The sequence below is a fragment of the Oncorhynchus kisutch genome, linkage group LG15 (assembly GCF_002021735.2).
Source record: "Oncorhynchus kisutch isolate 150728-3 linkage group LG15, Okis_V2, whole genome shotgun sequence".
In the NCBI taxonomy this organism is placed as follows: domain Eukaryota; kingdom Metazoa; phylum Chordata; class Actinopteri; order Salmoniformes; family Salmonidae; genus Oncorhynchus; species Oncorhynchus kisutch.
In genome coordinates this window covers 76,802,909-76,826,048 of record NC_034188.2, presented here as the reverse complement: position 1 = coordinate 76,826,048, position 23,140 = coordinate 76,802,909, and the positions used below count along the sequence as shown (strand labels likewise).

The following is a 23,140-nucleotide window of genomic DNA, read 5'->3' as shown; positions in this document are numbered from 1 at the left end:
GGCATGGGTCCTCAGATCCTCAAAAAGTTCTACAGCTGCACCATCGAGAGCATCCTTTCTGATGGCATCACCGCCTGGTATGGCAACTGCTCGGCCTCCAACTGCAAGGCACTACACATGGTAGTGTGTACAGCCAAGCTTCCTGCCATCCAGGACCTCTATACCAGGCGGTGTCAGAGCAAGGCCCTAAAAGTTGCAGAAGACTCCAGCCACCTTAGTCATAGACTGTTCTATCTGCTACCGCACGGCAAGCGGTACCAGAGTGCATGTACGTATTACCTCAAGTAACCGGCACATTGACTCTGTACCGGTACCCCCTGTATATAGCCTCTTTACTGGTATTTTGTTGTTTCTCTTTAATTATTTGTTATTGTTCTATTTTATTATTATTTGTATTTATTTATTGTTTACTTCAGGTTATTTAGTAAATACTTTCTTTACACTTATTTTTCTTAACTGAATTGTTGGTTAAGGGCTTGTAAGTAAACATTTCACTGTAAGGTCTACACCGGTTGTATTTGGCGCATGTGACAAATAAAATTTGATTTGATCAAGTTGTAGAAACATCTCAAGAATGATCAATGGAAACAGGATGCACCTGAGCTCAATTTCGAGTCTCAATACGGGATATTGTGTGTAGATTGATGAGGATTTTTATTTATTTAATCCATTTTAGAATAAGGTAACGTAACAAATTGTGGAAAAAGTCAAGGGGTCTGAATACTTTCCAAACTCACTGTGTGTGTGTATATATATATATAATATATAAGTATTCATGCCACTTTAATTATTCCACACTTTGTTGTGTTACAGTCTAAACTCAAAATAGAGCCAATAGATTTTTACAGTAATATCTCATTTGCATAAATATTCATACCCCTGAGTCAATACTTTGTAGAAGCACCTTTGGCAAAGATTACAGCTGTGAGTCTTTCTTGGTAATGCCGGGTCTACGCTACACATCGCTGTGCCTCTCACATTAAACAACTGACTTTCCTGTAGTGTTGTCTTGCCAACGTAGTGGTGCGCACACTAAACGATGTGGCAAAGATGGAGGAACACACCCTACAACACTGCTCACTTAGTTGTGAGGATTCTCCATACACGCTGTCTCGCCAACATGATGTGGTTACATTGTTAATGAAGCTATAACGAGCTTTGGCTCAAACCAGGCTCATATTTGTTTTCAGTCAGAAATCCACGCTTGCCATACAGTTGCAATATCTAGCTAACATTTTGAATTGAGTAAAATTGCTTGTGAACTTCAGAGATGTAATAATAAATGCATACTAGTACTAGTCATCGCTCATGCTCGAGAGTCTGCTGTTCACCTTTCTCAAAACTTGTTGCACATTTCACACTACAAGAGCATTGCAGGTTTTGTGCCGATAAAATCAAACATGTTTGAAAATATCAGGATGTCTGGGACAGTTCAAGACGGGATCAGCAGCCCTCAGATTGCATCTCTGGCCCGCTCACATTATAGAAGCGTTGGTGACGGCTGCGCACCGCGTGTGGATTGTGCAATATTTGACCATTATTCTTTTCAAAATTCTTCAAGCTCTGTCAAATTGATTGTTGTTCTTTGCTAGACAACCATTTCCAGGTCTTGCCATAGATTTTCAAGCAGATTTAAGTCAAAACTCTAAATCGGCCACTCAGGAACATTCACTGTCTTCTTGGTAAGCAACAGTGCAGATTTGGCCTTGTGGTTCACTCTGCCCACAGTGAGTCCATTCAACTTATTATGTGACTTATTCAGCACATTTTTACTCCTGAACTTATTTAGACTTGACATAACAAAAGGGTTGAATATCTATTGACGCAACACATTTCAGCATCTCATTTATCATTCATTTGAAAAAAACAAAAACATTTTTTATTACTTTTACATTTTGGTGTATTATGTGTAGGCCAGTGACCCAAAATCTCAATTTAATCCATTTTAAATTCAGGCTGTAACACAAAGGAAATGTGGGTAAGTCAAGGGGTGTGTGAACTTTCTGAAGACACTGTATGTACTTTGCATAATGTGAACACCGTTGAAGGGGTACAGCTGGTTCCATGGTGCCCACTTTCCATTAGCACAGCTCTCACGTCGTCTCTACATCCTCCTCTGTGATTGGGGAATAGGCATTCTATTTTTTATTTTTAAATGCAGCGGATGATTTTTATCTTAAATGGGTTTTTTTTCTGCTCGTATCCTGTTGTGGTGGGGCGTTTCATCTAATAAGCATTCTATCTCCACTGTAATTAAGGGATTAGAGAGCACTGAGGCACAGGGTGAGAGTTACACACTCACACACACACACACACACACACACACACACACACACACACACACACACACACACACACACACACACATGGGTGAATAGTTAGGACATTGGGGTCCTGATCAGGAAGGAAAACAAGTACACTCACACACACACACACATGGGTGAATAGTTAGGACATTGGGGTCCTGATCAGGAAGGAAAACAAGTTAACACACACCTTCAGAAAGTATGCACACCACTTAACTTTTTCCAAAATTGTTTGTGTTACAGCTTAATTTAAAAAGTATTAGATGGAGATTTTGGGTCACTGATCTATACAAAATACCCCATAATGTCAAAGTGGAATTGTGTTTGTAGAACATTTTAGAAAAACAAATTAAAAGCTGAAATGTCTTGAGTCAATAAGTATTCAACCACTTTCTTATGTCAAGCATAAATGATCAAACATTTGATGGCATAATAAGTTGCATGGACTCATTCGGTGTTCAATAGTAGTGGTTAACATGATTTTTGTATGACTTTTCCATCTCGGTACACCACACATATAATTATATGTCATCTCCCTCAATCAGGTAGTGAAATTCAAGCATATATTCCACCACAAAGACCAGTGAGATTTTTCAATGTCTCACAAATAAGGGCATCAATTGGTAAAAAAGCAGACACCTTTGAGCATAGTGAAGGTATTAATTACACTTTGGAGGGTGTATCAATACACACAGTCACTACAAAGATATGGGGATCCCTCCTAACTCAGTTGCCCGGAAAGTAAGGAAACTGCTCAGGGATTTCACTGCTCAGGGAGTCCAATGGGGATTTTAATGGCTGTGATATGAGAACTGTGGATGGATCAACAGCATTGTAGTTACTCCACAATACTAACTTAAATAACAGAGTGAAAAGAATGAAGCCTGTACTGTATAAAAAATATTCTAAAACATGCATCCTGTTTGCAACAAGGCACTTAAGTAATACTGCCAAAAAGAAATGGCAAAGAAATGTACTTTTTTTCATCTGAATAAGCATTATTTTTGGGGCATACACATAACATCACTGAGTACCACTCCTCATACTCCTCAAGCATGGTGGTGCTGCATCATGTTATGGGTATGCTTGTCATCGGCAAGGGAGTTTTTAGGATAAAAATAAACAAAATACAGATACAGGCAAAATCCTAAAAGAAAACCTGTTTGTCTGCTTTCCAACAGACACTGAGAGACGAATTCACCTTTCAGCAGGACAATAACCTAAAACACAAGGCTAAACCTAGACTGGAGCTGCTCACTTCATGGTATTGTGTGTAGATGGCTGAGGGGGAAAAAAAGATTGAATCCAATTCAGGCATTGACATAACAAAATGTGCAATAGGTCAAGTGCTATGAATACTTTCTGAAGGCACTATACATATGTACATCCAACAGCTGGATCTCAATGACTCATTGCTATCTGGATGTAGCATCAACAAGCCTGTCTGCCTCCTCTCCTTTTTACCTCCCGAAATTCCTCTGTTTTTATTTTTATTTGTTTTTCCATTTCTCAAATTGATTATCTTTGTTTGTGTTTTCCCTAATAATCAAGTCTTCCACGGGGATATTAAATTCTAGGTTGCGAACCAACTAGACGGGAAGGGATTGAGAAATTAAGCATAGGTAGTGATTATTTTTGTCAAAGTTATAGAGAGAAGTAGCTCTATAAACTCTCCTTCAAACTGTAGAGATGTGGCTCTGTAGAAACATGTCTCTCACTGATGTAAAGACTTTAGTTGGCCTCCCGAGTGGCACAGCAGTCTAAGGCACTGCATTTTTACTATTTTATAATAATAGTGAAGACATATGAAATCATGTAGTAACCAAAAAAGTGTCAAATCAAAATATATTTTAGATTCTTCAAAGTCGCCACCCTTTGCCTTGATGACAGCTTTGCACAGTCTTGGCATTCTCTCAACCAGCTTCACCTGTAATGCTTTTCCAATAATCTTGAAGGAATTCCCACATATGCTGAGCACTTGTTGGCTGTTTTTCCTTCACTCTGCGGTCCAACTCATCCCAAACCATCTCAATTGCGTTGAGGTCGGGTGATTTGTGGAGGCCAGGTCATCTGATGCAGCCCTCCATCACTCTCCTTCATGGTCAAACAGCACTTACACAGCCTGGATGTGTTTTGGGTCATTGTCCTGTTTAAAAACAAATGATAGTCCCATTATCGCTGCAGAATGCTGTGGTAGCCATGCTGGTTAAGTGTGCCTTGAATTCTAAATAAATCAGTGACAGTGTCACCAGCAAAGCACTCCCACACCTCCTCCATGCTTCACGGTGGGAACCACACAAGCGGAGATCATCCGTTCACCTACTCTGCGTCTCACAAAGACAGGGTGGTTGGAACCAAAAATCTCAAATTTGGATTCATCAGACCAATGGACAGATTTCCACCGGTCTAATGTCCATTGCTCGTGTTTCTTGGCCCAAGCAAGTCTCTTCTTCTTATTTGTGTTCTTTAGTAGTGGTTTCTTTGCAGCAATTCGACCATGAAGGTCTGATTCATGCAGTCTCCTCTGAACAGTTGATGTTGAGATGTGTCTGTTACTTAAACTCTGTGAAGCATTTATTTGGGCTGTAATCTGAGATGCAGTTAACTCTAATGAATTTATCCTCTGCAGCAGAGGTATATCTGGGTCTTCATTTCCTGTGACAGTCCCATGATAGTGAGTTTCATCATAGCGCTTGATGGTTTTTGTAACTGCGCTTGAAGAAACTTGAATAGTTCTTGGAATTTTCCAGACTGACTGACCTTCATGTCTTACGGTAATAATGGTCTGTCATTTCTCTTTGCTTATTTGAGCTGTTCTTGCCATAATATGGACCTGGTCTTTTACCAAATAGAGATATCTTCTGTATACCACCCCTGACAACTCACAACACAACTGATTGGCTCAAATGCATTAAGAAGGAAAGAAATTACACAAATTAACTTTTAACAAAGCTCACCTGTTAATTGAAATGCATTACAGGTGACGACCTCATGAAGCTGGTTGAGAGAATGCCTAGATTGTGCAAAGCTGTCATCAAGGCAAAGGGTGGCTACTTTGAATAATTTTTTGGGGGTACTACATGATTCCACATGAGTTATTTCATAGTTTTGACGTCTTCACTATTATTCTACAATGTAGAGAATAGTAAAAAAAAAAAAATTAGTAGGTGTCAAAATGTTTGACTGGTACTGTGTGTGTATGTGTATATATATATATATATATATATATATATATATATATACACATACACACACAGTACCAGTCAAACATTATATATATATATATATATATATATACACACACACAGTACCAGTCAAAAAATAATAATAATATATATACTATAGTACAGTTCTAGAGAGGTATGACTCAGTGTTGTGTTCAGAAGGGATAGGAGAGGTAGGGAGCTCCCTACACAGCCATGAAATATGAATCTAGTTTTATTTAATCTATCTGTCATTCTCCTGCTCTCAGGTACAAATCTGTTCTTCTTCTCCACTTTGTTGTCTCTCATTCTCCCCCTGAAGTCTTGACAGGTCCTGAAATGTGGGGCTCATATACAGATTTGGGTTTGAATTATCGTGCTTTTCTTCACCAAACATCTTCAAATCCTGATTGATTCACCCTGGATGTTGGATCAGGATTAGAAAACATGGCGACGTAATGTTCATTGCTTATCCCAAGCCACGTACACGCAGTGCAAATGTTAACAATTTAGCTTTCTGGGTTTTTCCAGTGCAGCTTAAATGTCAGGGAGTTACCACGCGCACACCACACACACGCGGAGAGGAGAGCTATCTGGCTGAAGTTTGAGTTTTGTAGACATCCTAGTAGCGTTCCTGCTTTGGCGGGAGACAAAAAGTAATTAGAGCTGAAATGTACTAAGGTGTTCTCTTTCTTTCGCTTTGTGTCTTTCTCTCTCTCTCCCCCTCTATTTGCCTTTTCACTCACTCTTTTTTTTCTCTGCCCATCTTATCCCTACTTCAATATAATGTTCACTTGCTCTTTCTTTCCCTTTCCCCTCCTCTCTCTGCCTCCACCTCTCAAACAAGGCAATATAATCCTCCCAGGCTTTAATGAGACATTTATTTATTTATTTTTATTTCACCTTTATTTAACCAGGTAGGCTAGTTGAGAACAAGTTCTCATTTGCAACTGCGACCTGGCCAAGATAAAGCATAGCAGTGTGAACAGACAACACAGAGTTACACATGGAGTAAACAATTAACAAGTCAATAACACAGTAGAAAAAAAGAGAGTCTATATACATTGTGTGCAAAAGGCATGAGGAGGTAGGCGAATAATTACAATTTTGCAGATTAACACTGGAGTGATAAATGATCAGATGGTCATGTACAGGTAGAGATATTGGTGTGCAAAAGAGCAGAAAAGTAAATAAATAAAAACAGTATGGGGATAAGGTAGGTAAAATTGGGTGGGCTATTTACCGATAGACTATGTACAGCTGCAGCGATCGGTTAGCTGCTCAGATAGCAGATGTTTGAAGTTGGTGAGGGAGATAAAAGTCTCCAACTTCAGCGATTTTTGCAATTCGTTCCAGTCACAGGCAGCAGAGAACTGGAACGAAAGGCGGCCAAATGAGGTGTTGGCTTTAGGGATGATCAGTGAGATACACCTGCTGGAGCGCGTGCTACGGGTGGGTGTTGCCATCGTGACCAGTGAACTGAGATAAGGCGGCGCTTTACCTAGCATGGACTTGTAGATGACCTGGAGCCAGTGGGTCTGGCGACGAATATGTAGCGAGGGCCAGCCGACTAGAGCATACAGGTCGCAGTGGTGGGTGGTATAAGGTGCTTTAGTGACAAAACGGATGGCACTGTGATAAACTGCATCCAGTTTGCTGAGTAGAGTGTTGGAAGCTATTTTGTAGATGACATCGCCGAAGTCGAGGATCGGTAGGATAGTCAGTTTTACTAGGGTAAGTTTGGCGGCATGATTGAAGGAGGCTTTGTTGGAGACTTCAACAAGCATTTCTCGGCCAACAGCTCCCCCCCCCCCCCCCCCCCCCTGTTGGCCGAGGTTGGAGTGCCGGGAGGAAGGCATGGCCAGCCGTTGAGAAATGCTTGTTGAAGTTTTCGATAATCAAGGAGTTATCGGTGGTGACCGTGTTACCTAGCCTCAGTGCAGTGGGCAGCTGGGAGGAGGTGCTCTTGTTCTCCATGGACTTCACAGTGTCCAAGAACTTTTGGAGTTGGAGCTACAGGATGCAAATTTCTGCCTGAAGAACCTGACCTTAGCTTTCCTGACTGACTGAGTGTATTGGTTCCTGACTTCCCTGAACAGTTGCATATCGCGGGACTATTCGATGCTATTGCAGTCCGCCACAGGATGTTTTTGTGCTGGTCGAGGGCAGTCAGGTCTGGAGTGAACCAAGGGCTATATATGTTCTTAGTTCTGCATTTTTTTTACGGAGCATGCTTATCTAAAATGGTGAGGAAGTTACTTTTAAAGAATGACCAGGCATCCTCAACTGACGGGATGAGGTTAATGTACTTCCAGGATACCCGGGCCAGGTCGATTAGAAAGGCCTGCTCACAGAAGTGTTTTAGGGAGCGTTTGACAGTGATGAGGGGTGGTCGTTTGACTGCGGATCCGTAGCGGATACAGGCAATGAGGCAGTGATCGCTGAGATCCTGGTTGAAGACAGCGGAGGTGTATTTGGAGGGCAGGTTGGTCAGGATGACGTCTATGAGGGTTCCCTTGTTTACAGATTTAGGGTTGTACCTGGCGGGTTCCTTGATGATTTGTGTGAGATTGAGGGCATCTAGCTTAGATTGCATTCGAAAACTATGCTACATTCAGACGGCTCTTTCCTCCAGTCCAGCAGTCCATACTGGTAAACCATGCAGTGCAGCATTGTCTGGTTTAACCAGGCCACACTATGGACTCCATTAGAGCCTCATCTTCCCAGGGGGAAAACCGGTGACCAACAAAATTACACTAATGGAAATTGTGTCAGAGTGTGACAGGGCAGACTGGCACAAGCTTTTAATCAAATAAATAAGTTAGGAGTGTCCAGACTGGGAAGTAGCTACACTTCAATCGAGTACAGGCTTAACTGAATGGCAACAAAGACAGAATCTAGATGCTGTGGAATTATACCTGGTGTGGCTGCGGTGGTTGCAGCTATGAAAGAAAGACTAGTGTAGCATAGAGGGGATAGATAACCCCGTTTCATTACTTGAGAAAGGAGAGAATAGGCAGGAATAGAAGCGAATGATGTGGAGGACCAGTAAGACGACGGAGGGAGGAGGGAAATACGGAGGGAAACCGGCTTGTCTGAGGCTGCGAGCCGATGCTGGAGAATAGGTCACCAGTAGTTTAGGGTTGAGATTAAAACGATTGTGTTGCAATGAAGGATGTTGTGCTGATTGAATAGAAATCGGAAAAAGATTGCACAAGACAAAGCAACGACACATAATAGTGCCTGAAATTATGTGATTTGCCTAGGGTGCACCATGCTGTTGAGGTCCACTATAGAGTTACCAACTTAATGTGTTGAATGTGTCTGTTTTTGAAATGTATTGATTTTAAAATGTTATTGCCATAATTTTGCTGGACCCCATAGCTGCTGACTTGGCAACAGCTAATGGGGATCCAAAATAAATACAAATGATCCATAATGAAAAGCTGACGATCTGCTGACTACTTAGCTTGACAATCCTCCCAAAAGTATGCAGATGGGAGGGTTGGTTGTTACAGTACAGTATACAGTGCTGGGATAAGAGTTGGTTGTTACAGTACAGTAAACAGTGCTGGGATAAGAGGTTAGTTGTTACAGTATACAGTGCTGGGATAAGAGGTTAGTTGTTACAGTACAGTATACAGTTCTGGGATAAGAGGTTAGTTGTTACAGTACAGTATACAGTGCTGGGATAAGAGGTTAGTTGTTACAGTACAGTATACAGTGCTGGGATAAGAGGTTGGTTGTTACAGTATACAGTTCTGGGATAAGAGGTTAGTTGTTACAGTACAGTATACAGTGCTGGGATAAGATGTTAGTTGTTACAGTACAGTATACAGTGCTGGAATAAGAGGTTAGTTGTTACAGTACAGTATACAGTGTTGGGATAAGAGGTAGTTGTTACAGTACAGTATACAGTGTTGGGATAAGAGGTTAGTTGTTACAGTACAGTATACAGTGCTGGGATAAGAGGTTAGTTGTTACAGTACAGTATACAGTGCTGGGATAAGAGGTTAGTTGTTACAGTACAGTATACAGTGCTGGGATAAGAGGTTAGTTCTTACAGTACAGTATACAGTGCTGGGATAAGAGGTTAGTTCTTACAGTACAGTATACAGTGCTGGGATAAGAGGTTGAATTTCCATTCAGTATTGGCACAGGTTTAAAGTGGGCTGCTGTAGATGCAAGGGTTTGCATACAGAGTTGAAGGAGATTAGGCCTTGATCTTTATCATGCATGTTTGATGCAAGTTCTGTCCAGAAGAGCAAGTTGTTAGTACGCTGAAATATGGATAAATGAAAAGCTTGGCCGTGACACCATGCTTTACTGTAAATGAGAAGGGATAGGGGGGGAAGGGGGAAACGAGATGGAGTGAGAGATAATTAGAATGAGCCACAGAAGTGAATGAAAGTATCAGAGAGTAAGAGATGTAAAGAATGAGTGGATGATTTTGGGTTTAGCGGGAGAAATGAACATATCGCAGGGGAAATGGGGCGAGGGGAAGAGAAGGAGGGAGGAGGGAAGTGTTGTAGCAGAGAGAGAGAGTTTAAAGGGTCGGAAGCGTTACTCAATGAGATGGATGAGAAATGAAAGCTGGGACTGATTAGGAAAAGAGGATGGTGGGAGAGAAGGAGAGTGGGGCTTGATAGAATAGTGGCAGATTGGACAGAGCGGGTGATTGGATACATCTGAAGAGGATGTAAGACATATAGTGGTAAAGCAGTGGTAACTTGTGCATTGAAATGGGGTTTCTGTTTAAAACAAAAATAACCACAGTGTCAGGAACCAGATAAGGTTATCAAGATGACAGTTCTTTCACTTTAAGTATTCATTGAGAAGTTTGCTGGGGTCTGACATATAATCTCACTGAAATGTTCCTCTCTCACATTTCAAGGACGGCCATCTTGAAAAACTTGGGCCCAAGTTAAAGGGACATGAGAAAAAAAAGTCTAGACATTAGAATGTATCTTTCTGCTGTCTGCCTGCCTGCCTGCCTGCCTGCCTGCCTGCCTGCCTGCCTGCCTGCCTGCCTGCCTGCCTGCCTGCCTGCCTGCCTCCCTGTCTGCCTTGTCTGCCTGTTTGGGCCAGAGTGTTTCAAATAATATTAAAGTGTTTACACAGTGTTTCAAACTATGATAAGAGTAATGAAATGACAATCACCACTCAAAGAATGAAGAATTCCTAGACTGTAGGTAAAGGCAGGGTTGGGGTCAATTCAGGACGTACACAGTAATTCCAAATCCAATCATCTTCAATGCTTTACAATGAGGAAAATTTGGAATTGGAATTGAAATTGACCCCAACTCTGGGCAAAGGTCATACAATTATCAAGACCAATGACAGGCAGAGACAATACATCTCTACCTTACTCTCCTTCCATGTATAATGTCACTCTTCTGTGGCCACTCTTGGAGATGATAGTCTCTCTGTCTTTTTCTCTACCTGCCATACCCATTCCTACCTCCCCTCCTCTCTCTCTCTTTCTCTCTGTCTTTTTCTCTACCTGCCATACCCATTCCTACCTCCCCTCCTCTCTCTCTCTGTCTCTGTCTTTTTCTCTACCTGCCATACCCATTCCTACCTCCCCTCCTCTCTCTCTCTTTCTCTCTGTCTTTTTCTCTACCTGCCATACCCATTCCTACCTCCCCTCCTCTCTCTGTCTCTCTGTCTTTTTCTCTACCTGCCATACCCATTCCTACCTCCCCTCCTCTCTCTCTCTTTCTCTCTGTACTCCTCTCTACCTGCCATACCCATTCCTACCTCCCCTCCTCTCTCTCTCTTTCTCTCTCTTTTTCTCTACCTGCCATACCCATTCCTACCTCCCCTCCTCTCTCTCTCTTTCTCTCTGTCTTTTTCTCTAACTGCTATCCCCTCTTCCCTATCTCCCTTTATCCCCCGTTCCACATCCCCTGCAGTGGGGGTCTGCCTGCCTGGGAGACTAAGAGAGATTACTGTCAGCGTGCTAACAGTAACACTAAGCCATGTTCACAGTTCCCTCTGTTACTCCCCTCCCCTTAACTGGTCCCTGGAAAAGTGAAATTAGGAGGCCAACTTAAAAGGGAAGTTTACATATTGAAGGTTTAGGGTAGTGTGGTCTGGGGCCAGTTTTTCCGTGTGTCTATGGGGGCCCCTAAGGGCCCAGAACTTTATATTGACCTCTGCTTTCATGTTGTGTGACTCATTGTTCCAGCTGGAAGGTGGTTTTCAGGCCTTGCATTATTGTTGATTGTTGGGATGGCCTATAGGCATAGGAGAGTTGGCATTCTCCACCATGGAAGTATATTGTATGGGACATGTCTGTGCTGTGATATGCATGTGTGGAAGATTGATTCATTTGTCTCTAGACATCTGTTTCCATGCTCTGTTTGATGACCTCTGCACTTCTCTCCCCTCTCTCTTCCTCCCCCCGCTCCATCCCTTTCCCTTCCTTTCCTTATCTCCTCTCTCACTTTACTTCCCCACTCTTTCCTCCCCCTCCCCTCTTTATTGCCACCCCTCTCTCGGCTTCCTTTATCACCTCCCTACTCCTCTCCCTGTCCACTCATCTCTACTCCTCTACCCCTCTCTACTCCTCTCCTCCTCTCTACTCCTCTCCCTGTCCCCTCCTCTCTACTCCTCTCCCTGTCCGCTCCTCTCTCAGTCTCCTTTGCTGTGCTGATCCCTCGTCTGGACCTGGTCATCTCCCTGGTGGGTGCCGTGTCCAGCAGTGCCCTGGCCCTGGTCTTCCCTCCCCTGGTGGAGCTCATCACCTTCTCAGACCGACCGCTGAAGCCAGCCATGTTGGTCAAGGACCTTGTCATCGCTGTGGTGGGCTTCATAGGCTTCCTGGCTGGGACCTATGTCACCCTGGCCGAGATCGTCTCCCCAGAGGAGCCTCCGGAGGTCATCAGGGAGGCAGCTCAGAACCTGACTGTTGCTGCTGCTACTGCTGTGGCTGGGGCCTTGGGGATGTCTGAGGAGCTAGGTGGGAACTGGACCACACCTACTGCTGCTGTGACCTTGGGATGACCTTAAAATGACCTGTAGTCATAGCTCCTAGGGCAGCAGGAGATTAAATGACGAGCAGACAATGTGTTCACTTACAGATTGTTTTTCATATGGTTGCTGGATCCTTGTTTTGTCAAATCTATAGAAAATTAAATGGACAGCATAGTCCCTGACGACGATCTGACAGGAATGCTCGAGTGTCCTTCCGCACAGTGTAGTCATTGGAACATGAAAAAGTAGAACCAAACACACATCATAGAAACATAGGAAAGACACTGTACTGTACACAGCCCTAACCACATAGAACCCTTTCATATGGATGTAATGGACTGCGCAGACATAAGAACAACATTTGTGGCACACACACAAGCGTAAACATCCCCAGCTAGCTTATCCCACTCATCACCAGTTCAGCACGTTGCCCCGCAGTGATCAGAGTTCTCTCTCCATCTCCAGCTGAGCAGTGTGACATTTCCACTGCCTCATCTCTATCAGAGGGGAACATCTCATCAAAAACGAAATCATGAATGTATGATGTAGCAGGGAAACAAGAGTCCTTCTATATGCAGGTCCCACAGAACATCATCTGAAACCAGATTCTCCTTGTATTGTTGGTGATTCGGTAACCTCTGATATGGTTTTTCAACCCTAGGGGAGTGGGGCCTGTAGCCGCTATCAATTCTTATGATAAATGTTCCCTCCAAGCTGCTCGACTCCCTTCGGGCTGCCGCGCAGATGAAATATCAGCCCACGCAGAGAAGCACGAGATTGAACTTCACTCAACTTTCTACAGTTTTCCTCTTTAGTTAACAGCATCAACGTTTCACACTACTGTGGGAATTTTGCTGGAATCAACGCAATATTAGCCACTTTCAATGTAACATACCGAAACAAAACGAGCTATGCAAGATTTAGTATGCAAAACTAACTGTGCAAGAGATTTTCTTTTAGGCAGAGCGCATTGGAATAGGATTCTATAGAATTGACATGAATAACTCAGGCCCATACGCTACACAGACCGGTGCACCATAACCAATCAGAGCTGCAGAAGGCCTATATGCAAATAGCCATTGCCATATATGGATCTGTGCCATTCAGTTTGAACTGGACAGCATGAGCGGGATTGAGTAGATGTTTTTGTTTTGAGATCAAAGCGAGAACTGCATGTAGCCACCTTTGCACATTTGTTCATATTCTTTGCTAGTTAGTGAGTTATTAGCACATTTTTAGTCAACAATCAGGGAGTGGTTGCTTCCTACATGAACACAAAATGCATTTCTAGTCATCTTTGAAAAGCAAGTCAAGTAAAGAGCTTTTTTTTGTCTTAAAGGGGAAGTGTTGTATTTTGAGACGGTTTTGAATACGCTAAATAACCAGTAGGCAGAGCTTAGCATAATGTGTCTGATTCTCTGTAATAGTGGTATGGGAATAATAATCAATTGTATTTTGTAAAGTGGTTTCTTGCATCAAACAACACAACCTTTTCAGTCATCTTGCATGTTTAAAAAAAGAAAGTCTCATGCAATTGTACATTGAACACCACACATTGGCTGTTACTGTAGGCTGAATGATAGAACAGCTATTTCCATGTTAAAATGTTATGGGATGCATTTTTCTCCATTGTTTTGATGGTAGGCCACTCTGGTAGACCTTCAGTAGGATCAAATAGCCACTGTAGCCTACTTGGACACTGTTAAAAGTGTAACTGAAAGCGGGTACAGCTTCAGTGTTCACAGTAAACTCCCGCCGGAAATTGCACAGAATTTTCACAATGTTCAAGTTTGCGCTCAGCAGACCTGAAATTTGCTCAGTGTCGGAAGGGAACATTGATTATGATCGACAACAACCTTTGAAATTCAGATCTGCTGTTACATTCCTCAATTCTGGCTTCAACTTTGACTCATCTGCCCTGGGCTCTTTGTGTACCTCCGACCCAATCTTCTGGCTACCCAAGTGAAAACACAGGTGAAAACGAGGCAGGAGAGCGTGCGTCCTGGTGAGACTCAGGCGATGGGAAAACCGGCCTTGCAGCTTGTCTTCTGGTTTAGTGTCTGTAGGAGCTATACAGATAGGAACACTATCGAAAACCAAGAGACTCGGAGCCTTGCCCCTTCATTCCCTGCCCCATTTTGTAGACTTTTTTTGACTCCCCAAGGTCGAGCTCTACAGACACGTAGGAATAACATTAATATACCCTTTTACAGGCACATACACTTTCTCATAGACAAATCAATCAAGGATCTTTGATATGTACATTGTGAAGTTTAGATAACATTATAGATGCCTGCTGTTGGCAACTAAGATGTGTTTTTGGCTACCTGTCTACTGGGGCTATATTTAACCAGGACTCAACCAAGACTCCATTTTCAAAGAACTTCCAGGCTGCTCCCTGTGGCAGTATCTTCCAACACAGCAATATGATGTATATTTATTTATAGATATAGGAGAAAATAAGGTTTAACACTGAAATGTCTGTCTGTTCAATAATGATACAGTATAACTCAGCAATGTCAGGAAGGAAGCCTTAGCTGATGAGAGGGAACCCACTGGGCAAAAACTGGTTAATGTAGTTTCCATGTCATTTCAACAACAAAAATTCAATGTGAATGTTGATGTTGAACTGACATCTGTGCCCAGTGGGAAGGCTGTGATTGGCTTCCTCTATGAGATTGACAATGAAAAGACCCACATCATTCCATATCCATTGGTTTGTTAGTATGTTTACCGGAGCGAGTGGTTGGTTCTGTCAGTGTATCATATGATCACTATATCCTCTATTCCATTTCACTGCCTCTCAACCGACCATTCTACATGATCATGTCATAGCTTTAGGTGTCCAATTTGTCCCTCAGGATTTTCGAAAGTCGTCTATGGTAATGATATTGTTCCGTCCATTTAAACAGTAATCAGTACAGGTCATATGCAGCGTCCGCACACTAGTGAATTTATGGTGCAATAAAGTAACTACTACCTGGTAATAACTCAACCTCCGCTCCCTATTACCGTCCAACGACCTCTGTCTGACGCTGCTACGTTATAAAACCTTTAATGCTCAAGTCTTCATTATGTCTCATTTGTTGCTCTGCTGTTCAACCTAAGTGTTAGTGTCAGACGGTGTTAAGCAACGTCACAGGGCTCCAACAGTCTTTTCCACACAACACCAACGTCACTCAAGACACGCTCAATAACACCCTTGGTTTGTTCTGAGGGTGTCCTCCAGCGAGTTCCCCAATTAAACCAAAATAATCCTAGCTGATCGGTGATGATGGCCGTTAGATGGTACGCTAACACTTCAAGCTAACTTCTAAAAGAACAGCATCTGCTCCTCTCACAAGTACCATGCACCAATATGTATTAATGACTTGTTTTGCACATTCAACGTATTTCGTTTTACATGGATGAGTTCCTCACTCCGCTGCTGTTCCCACCACCACTGCCGAATCCCGCCTAGACATTCTAAAATGATTTGCTTTGTTGTGCCTTAAAGACATCAATTTATCCCTGTTCTGTTCGTGGAGAAACCTTTTCAGCTGGAGCAAAGTGGAGGACGACAATGATTCACGGATGGATCCCTCCGCTCGGGAACAACACTCTCGCTGCATGGATTGATAACCAATGAGGAGTAGGAATGTAAGGGTTGACAACAGACTACAGTTTTTACCACATCTTCCAAATATATTTCTATTATAAGTTTCCTTCTGACAAAAATGTTTAAGTTGTGTACCTTCGAAACGGTCCTACAAAGTTCAGTTGTTTCCTTTTTTGACTTATAACTTACTCCTTTTCCAAGCTGGAATGTTTTGTAGAAGTCTTTAGAAGGTGGTGGTACCTATTGGCGGTAATAGGATCATTGCAGGTATAAGACTAGGATATATTTAGGTGGGGATCATACCGGGGCGGCAGGTAGCCTGGTGGGTAGGAGAGGTTGCTGAATCAAATTCCCGAGCCGACAAGGTAAAAATCTGTCATTTTGCCCCTGAGCAAGGCAGTTAACCCACAACAACAGTTGTTCCCCGGGCACCGACAATGTGGATGTCGATTAAGGCAGCCACCTCGCACCTCTGATTAAGAGGGGTTGGGTTAAATGCAGAAGACACATTTTTGAATGCATTGTTGTACAACTGACTAGATATTCCCTTTACTTTGTATCATGTGAGGATATACACTGAATATATACACTGAGTATACCAAACATTAGGAACACCTTAATATATATATTTTTTTAACGTTTTAACATCTACGTTGATTTGAAGTGGATTTAACCAGTGACATTAATCATAGCTCTCACCTGGATTCACCTGGTCAGTCCATGTCATGGAAAGAACAGGTGCTAATGTTTTGTACACTCAGTGTATATCATGTACCACCTTTATTATGAATTCAACCGATGTAACACACGTTATTATGGTTGAATAAATGAACATAGATTTACTGAGGAAAGACATTGTATTCTGTCCATTATTCTGGTCATGAGTAGGATGTGTCTGCCTTCAACGGAAAGACTGTAACTGTAAGAGACGTTACCTACTCTGGATGAGAGTGTCTGCTAAATGTCTCAAATGTAAAAGGATGAATACGGTATCTAACAGGATAAGGTATTGTGTTATGAAGTGGTACACTGTCTGTGAATGCTGAATATGACATTAGTAAAGGCTGTTGGTTGTGTGGAGGGTTTGTATGGTACAGCATGCTTTGGAGGGCACTAGTGCCGTTAAAAGTTTTGGGTTGGAACGCTGATCGCTGGCAGAGCCACTTATATCTGCAGGTCAGGCAGCCCTCTGTTTTCATTGACATTACATTTAAGTAATTTAAGTTCCCATCATGCCACAGTGTAAGCACACACCTCGCGCTGTGCTGGGAGCCTTCACACACCGCTGTGTAATATTATTCAAGAGGTCTGACCACCAGGGAAATCACTCACACTGTCAGAGCTCTCTCTGCCTACCTCTCCTCTGCTCTGTCCAACAGCGGAGTAGAGGAGATCTGTCACACACACACTTTCCCTTAGTCAGTTTCACTCACTCACACTGTCAGAGCTCTCTCTGCCTACCTCTCCTCTGCTCTGTCCAACAGCGGAGTAGAGATCTGTCACACACACACTTCCCTTATTCAGTCTCACACACAGTCTCTCTCATCTACACACAGAAAACTGTAACTCGCTTTGTATTGATTGGCAGCTGGTCAAATTTGAATTTGGGCTACTTATTTGATAACTCCAGAAGAACACTGGGCCTATTCAAACAGAGGGTGTGTGTGGGTGGGTGGGCGTGTGCCTGTGTGTTCGTGTGCAGGCTTGTGTGTGTATGTGCTGCTGGGGAAGCACAGAGTGCATGTTTGGAAGAGATATACGGTCTTAAACAGTCAGAAACACACTGCCTGCCTCTCAAGGAAAATCTATTTACAGTGGAATATACTTTATACCTCAGTTAAATGAATCTAGAGCGACATTAAGCCTAACACTGTTCAGCAGGCTCTTACAGCTGGGCCACTTAGGCTCTGATTTGGCAATTTTTTGTTCAGTATATCACTTTAGAACTCCTTCCTTCTTCCTCCCCCATGCCACACCATGTTTTCAAGAAAACAGATTTTTTTCTGTTGGCTTAGCGAAGGAAAGTAATACATCCTAACCTACAAGCTGTCTATAAGGAACTATACCAGTCAGTCAAATTATGCTCCACTGTGATGTGGAAACTGGAAATCAATAATATGCTTAACACTATCTCCAATGTAAATCCTTTAGGTGTTTTTAAATAGAATAATGTTCTGTGGTGCAAAGGCGATCACTATATTCAGATGAGCATATTGATGGATATCCATCGTAGTTGGCACTCAACTCTATTTTTGTTTCTCCCTCTTTTTTTTGTTGCTAACGGTGAACAATGCCTGCACTAGAGTTGGTAATGAGGTCTGCAATCCCATCCCCAGCTTCTTCCATTCATCATTTCTATTAGTCATTTCTCTGTGCTCGTCCAGTGATAACAGCTGGAGATTATGAAACTGAGCTGGAGATTCTTATTAAGGCACCACTGCTTTCCTAACTCTGCTCCCTCTAGAGCTGTGTAGTGTATGTGTGTAATTTTTATTAGGATCCCCATTAGCTAATGCCGTAACGCTAGCTAATCTTCCTGGGGTCCAACACCAATTAACAAGACATTACAAACAACCACAAATCAAGACTTCACAAACATTCAACAAGTAGACAGACAATTAAAATACCTGATAGGAAACACATTTAACATTCAGTTGATGCTTTCTATTTCCTGTCCAGTCATATGGTCTATCACATTAGATGTTCTTTTATTTTTTCTTGAATGTGTGTGTGTGTGTGTGTGTGAACTCATCCATGAGCTTTGGGTGATCCCTGAAGATTTGTCAGCAGATCATTTTTCTCTCAGAATCAGCAGAGACACACGGGGTGGGTGGAAAACTAGACAATTGAAATAGACTGAGCTGACTTGGGTGTCTTAATCAAACCATGTCTATCTATATGCAGATTATTTCTGGGGATGGACATGCTATTTCCAGCCTCTATCCCTGCCCATCCACATAAAATAAGAACTGCCGGATATAGGCTGCATAGAGCATGGCAGGACATTGACCTCTAAAATATTTAATAGTATGCATATTAGTGGTAATTTCAGGAATAAATTCCCAGGACCTCGTCGTATGGATTATCAACCACTGGCCAGTTGATTATTTTATGTAGCGATCACAATGGTTTCATTGGGGTTGTGGTGAGTCAGTGACTGACATGGCATATTAATCCATTCTAAAATGGAGTTCAGAACTCTCCTACTTTCTGCCTCATTCTTCCTTCATCAGCATTATTACCGTCACATCTATAAGCAGTATCTGTTTGTCCACCACAGGGTTAATGTGGTCATCTGAAAGCGTCTCCTTTTAACCCTTCTTCCAGGTCCTGCGGTAATGCCAATTGATCACCTGATTGACTATGACACTCACTATCAGCCTCCCGTAATCACTTTGTCGATTCCTGACCCTACGATTGTCCTTGTGAGACCTTACAGTGCTCCAGAGAGTGGCTCCAAGCCAAAGCTGGCTGTTTCTGCTTCTTCAGCCAAATAAAGGGTTGAGGTTCTCGCCTGCCACCACTCACCAGTCGGTCAGTTCTGGAGGTGAGCTTGAGATGAAAGGCATTCCCTCCCTTATTGTGTTATCAGCGTTTTGCGGCAGTGCAGAGATGCCGAGGTTGTAGTGGGGAAATGCCATGCTTAAAGGGAAATGTTTCCACCCATCTCTCCCCTCTGGCGTCATTAAGCCTGCTCAGTCTCATTCATATGGAAGCTAATACCCCAGCATCTGAGAGGCCAACACTCTGATCCCTGAAGAGAAGCAGAGTGATGGCGCAACTGGCAGATATACAAAGAGCAAGAGAGGAAAGAGGGCGAGAGAAAGAAAAACACTTATAGAGAGTCCTGGGGAGAGCCACACATGCAATGTTTGCACCAGACCTGGGCAGAAAATAGTTATTTTGTAGTTTATTTGAAAATATAAACTTTTTTAAGGCTTGATGTAGTTTATATAGAGTTTCAACTTAAAATGAAACTTTTTTCTTTGATATTCAAATACATGTCTCAGAAAAACAAATATTTGAACGTTTTTTGAATACCTCTCAGAAAACCCAATAATATTTGAAGGTATTTGAATATATCCAAGTTATAAAAAAAAAAAAGATGGCTGCCAGATATTTGATAAAGAACCAAAAACAACAACAGTTAATTGAATTAGTCTAAATATATGATAATTTGCACATGGGTTGGAGGGCTCTTAAATATGAATCTTAATATAGCCTATAGCCTAGATTGAAATACTTTAGGAACATGGAATCACCTCAACATTAGAGCAGACCACTTTTCAACTTCAAAATGAATAGTAAATATATTCTCATAATGAGAATTAGTGAAATTCTACATGTGTCTTTACTTTGTGCTTATTACAATCTTCGTATATATTTTGTATATTTTTAATCTCCATTTCCATCTACGGACTGAATATACTCTTCTGCAACCCGCCTCACCCAATGTGGTACGGATCTGCAATTTTTTATACATTAGAACCGGAACCCCCATCAGAAGCTAGCCAGCGAACTAGCTAGTAGTCAGTTAGCCACTGCTAGCGGTCTTCACCGTTAACTCAGACATCAGCCAGCCTCAGCCCTGTCAATTCCTGCCAGTCTGCACAGCGCGATATCAACCCAGAGCATATCGGACTGCTTTTTCTCTACCACATCTCTGGATTCCTACCGCAAGCTCTGAACCTTTACACCGGATCTTTGCAGCTAGCTTGCTGCTATCCGAGTGGCTACTCCTGGCTAACGTCTCTGTCCCAAAGCAAGCACCAATTAGCCTGGAGCTAGGCCTATCTTCCTGCTACCCGAAGAGGTCCATCAGCCAATTCTTGGGCTACAATACCTCTTTTGCCAATTGGCCTGGACCCTTTACTGCCGACACGGAGCCCCGCCGATCCATCACGACTGGTCTACCGATGTAACCTTCCGAGGGGGTTTCAACAGGCTCTTCAATTGCGACGTACCCCGGAGGCCCATCTGCTAGTCTGCTATCCCCGGCCCGCTAGCTGTCTGAATCGCCATGTCTCCAGCTCGCCTAGCTACTCACTGGACCCTATGATCACTCGACAACACATGCCTCTCTCTAATGCCTTAGCTAGCCCTGTGGCCTCACCTGGCTTAAATGGTGCCTCTAGAGACACAACCTCTCTCATTGTCACTCAATGCATATGTTTACCTCCACTGTACTCACATCCTACCATACCCTTGTCTGTACATTAGGCCTTGAATCTATTCCTTTTTCCCCAGAAATCTACTCCTTTTACGCTCTGTTCCGAACGCACTAGACGACCAGTTCTTATTGCCTTTAGCCATACTTCTATCCTACTTATCGTCTGTTCCTCTGGTGATGTAGAGGTTAACCCAGGCCCTGCAGCCCCCAGCACCACTCCCATTCCCCAGATCCTCTCATTTGTTGACTTCTGTAACCGTAAAATCCTTGGTTTCAGCACAATCTGCCAACCCGAATGTCCTAGTTGTGTCTGAATCCTGGTTTAGGAAGGCCACCAAAAATCCTGAAATTTCCATCCATAACTATAACATTTCCCAACAAGATAGAACTGGCAAAGGGAGCGGACTTGCAATCTACTGCAGAGAGAGCCTGCAGAGGTCTGTCATACTATCCAGGTCTGTGCCTAAACAATTTGAGCTTCTACTTTAAAAAATCCAGCTTTCCAGAAACAGGTCTCTCATCGTTGCTGTTTGTTATAGACCCCCTTCTGTCCCCAGCTGTGTCCCTGGACACCATATGTGAATTGATTGCCCCCCCATCTATCTTCAGAGTTCATACTCTTTGGTGACCTAAACTGGAACATGCTTAACACCCCAGCCACCCTACAATCTAAACTAGATTCCCTCAATTTCACACAAATTATTTAGGATCCTACCAGAAAAATCCTAAATCCGTAACCATGGGCACCCTCTTAGATATCATCCTGACCAATTTGCCCTCTAAATACATCTATGCTCTCTTCAACCAGGATCCCAGCGATCACTGCCTCATTGCCTGCGTGCGTAATGGATCCGTTGTCAAACGACCACCACTCACCTAAAACACATCAGCGAGCAGGCCTTTCTAATCGACCTGGCCCGGGTATCCTGGAAGGATATTGACCTCGTCCCATCAGTAGATGCCTGGTTACACTTTAAAACTTCTTAGGGATAGGGGGCAGTATTTTCACATCCGGATGAAAAGCGTGCCCAATGTAACCTGCCTGCTACTCAAGCTAGGATATGCATATAATTGGTAGATTTAGATATAAAACACTCAAAAGTTTCTAAAACTCTTAAAAGTATGTCTGTCAGTATAACATAACTGATATGGCAGGTGAATCCCCGAGGACAAACCATCCCCCCAAAAAATATTTCAGTTTACCACTATTTCAATAGCTAGAACTTTAATCATAAGGCCAAGTCCTCCCAGATTGCAGTTCCTAGGGCTTCCACTAGATATCAACAGTCTTTAGAAAGATTTTCAGTCTGGTTTTTAGAAAAATGACCAAGAAATTGTAGTTTTTCTAGGTGGCTCCCATTTTGGCTGTAGTGTTTCCAAGCGTGTGGAGGAAAGTGCGTTCTTTCTTATTTATATCCGGTAATGAACATACTATTCTCTGTCTTAATTTTTTTTGTTTATTTGCGTATTAGGATATATAAGGTTTGATTATAAATGTTGTTTGACTTGTTTGGAAAAGTTTATTAGTAACGTTTGGGATTCATTTTGTATGCATTTTGATGGAGGGAAAATGGATAGATTATTGACTGAAGCGCGCCAGCTAAGTTTTTATGGATATAAAGAAGGACCCAAACTGTTATAGACCTACAGTGCCTTGCGAAAGTATTCGGCCCCCTTGAACTTTGCGACCTTTTGCCACATTTCAGGCTTCAAACATAAAGATATAAAACTGTATTTTTTTGTGAAGAATCAACAACAAGTGGGACACAATCATGAAGTGGAACGACATTTATTGGATATTTCAAACTTTTTTAACAAATCAAAAACTGAAAAATTGGGTGTGCAAGCTGTAATCGCAGCAAAAGGTGGCGCTACAAAGTATTAA

General features: G+C 42.5%; 1 protein-coding gene across 2 annotated transcripts in view; it reads left to right on the top strand.

Moving 5' to 3' along the window:
- slc36a4 (solute carrier family 36 member 4) overlaps positions 1–16,938 on the top strand; it is a 231,089-nt gene extending 214,151 nt beyond the window's left edge. For both annotated transcript variants that reach the window (XM_031791123.1, XM_031791122.1), the window contains exon 13: positions 12,150–16,938. In XM_031791123.1, the coding sequence (XP_031646983.1) occupies positions 12,150–12,517 (368 nt within the window). In that variant the 3' untranslated portion in view covers positions 12,518–16,938. The remainder of the gene's footprint in view (positions 1–12,149) is intronic.
- The last annotated feature ends 6,202 nt before the right edge of the window (positions 16,939–23,140 follow it).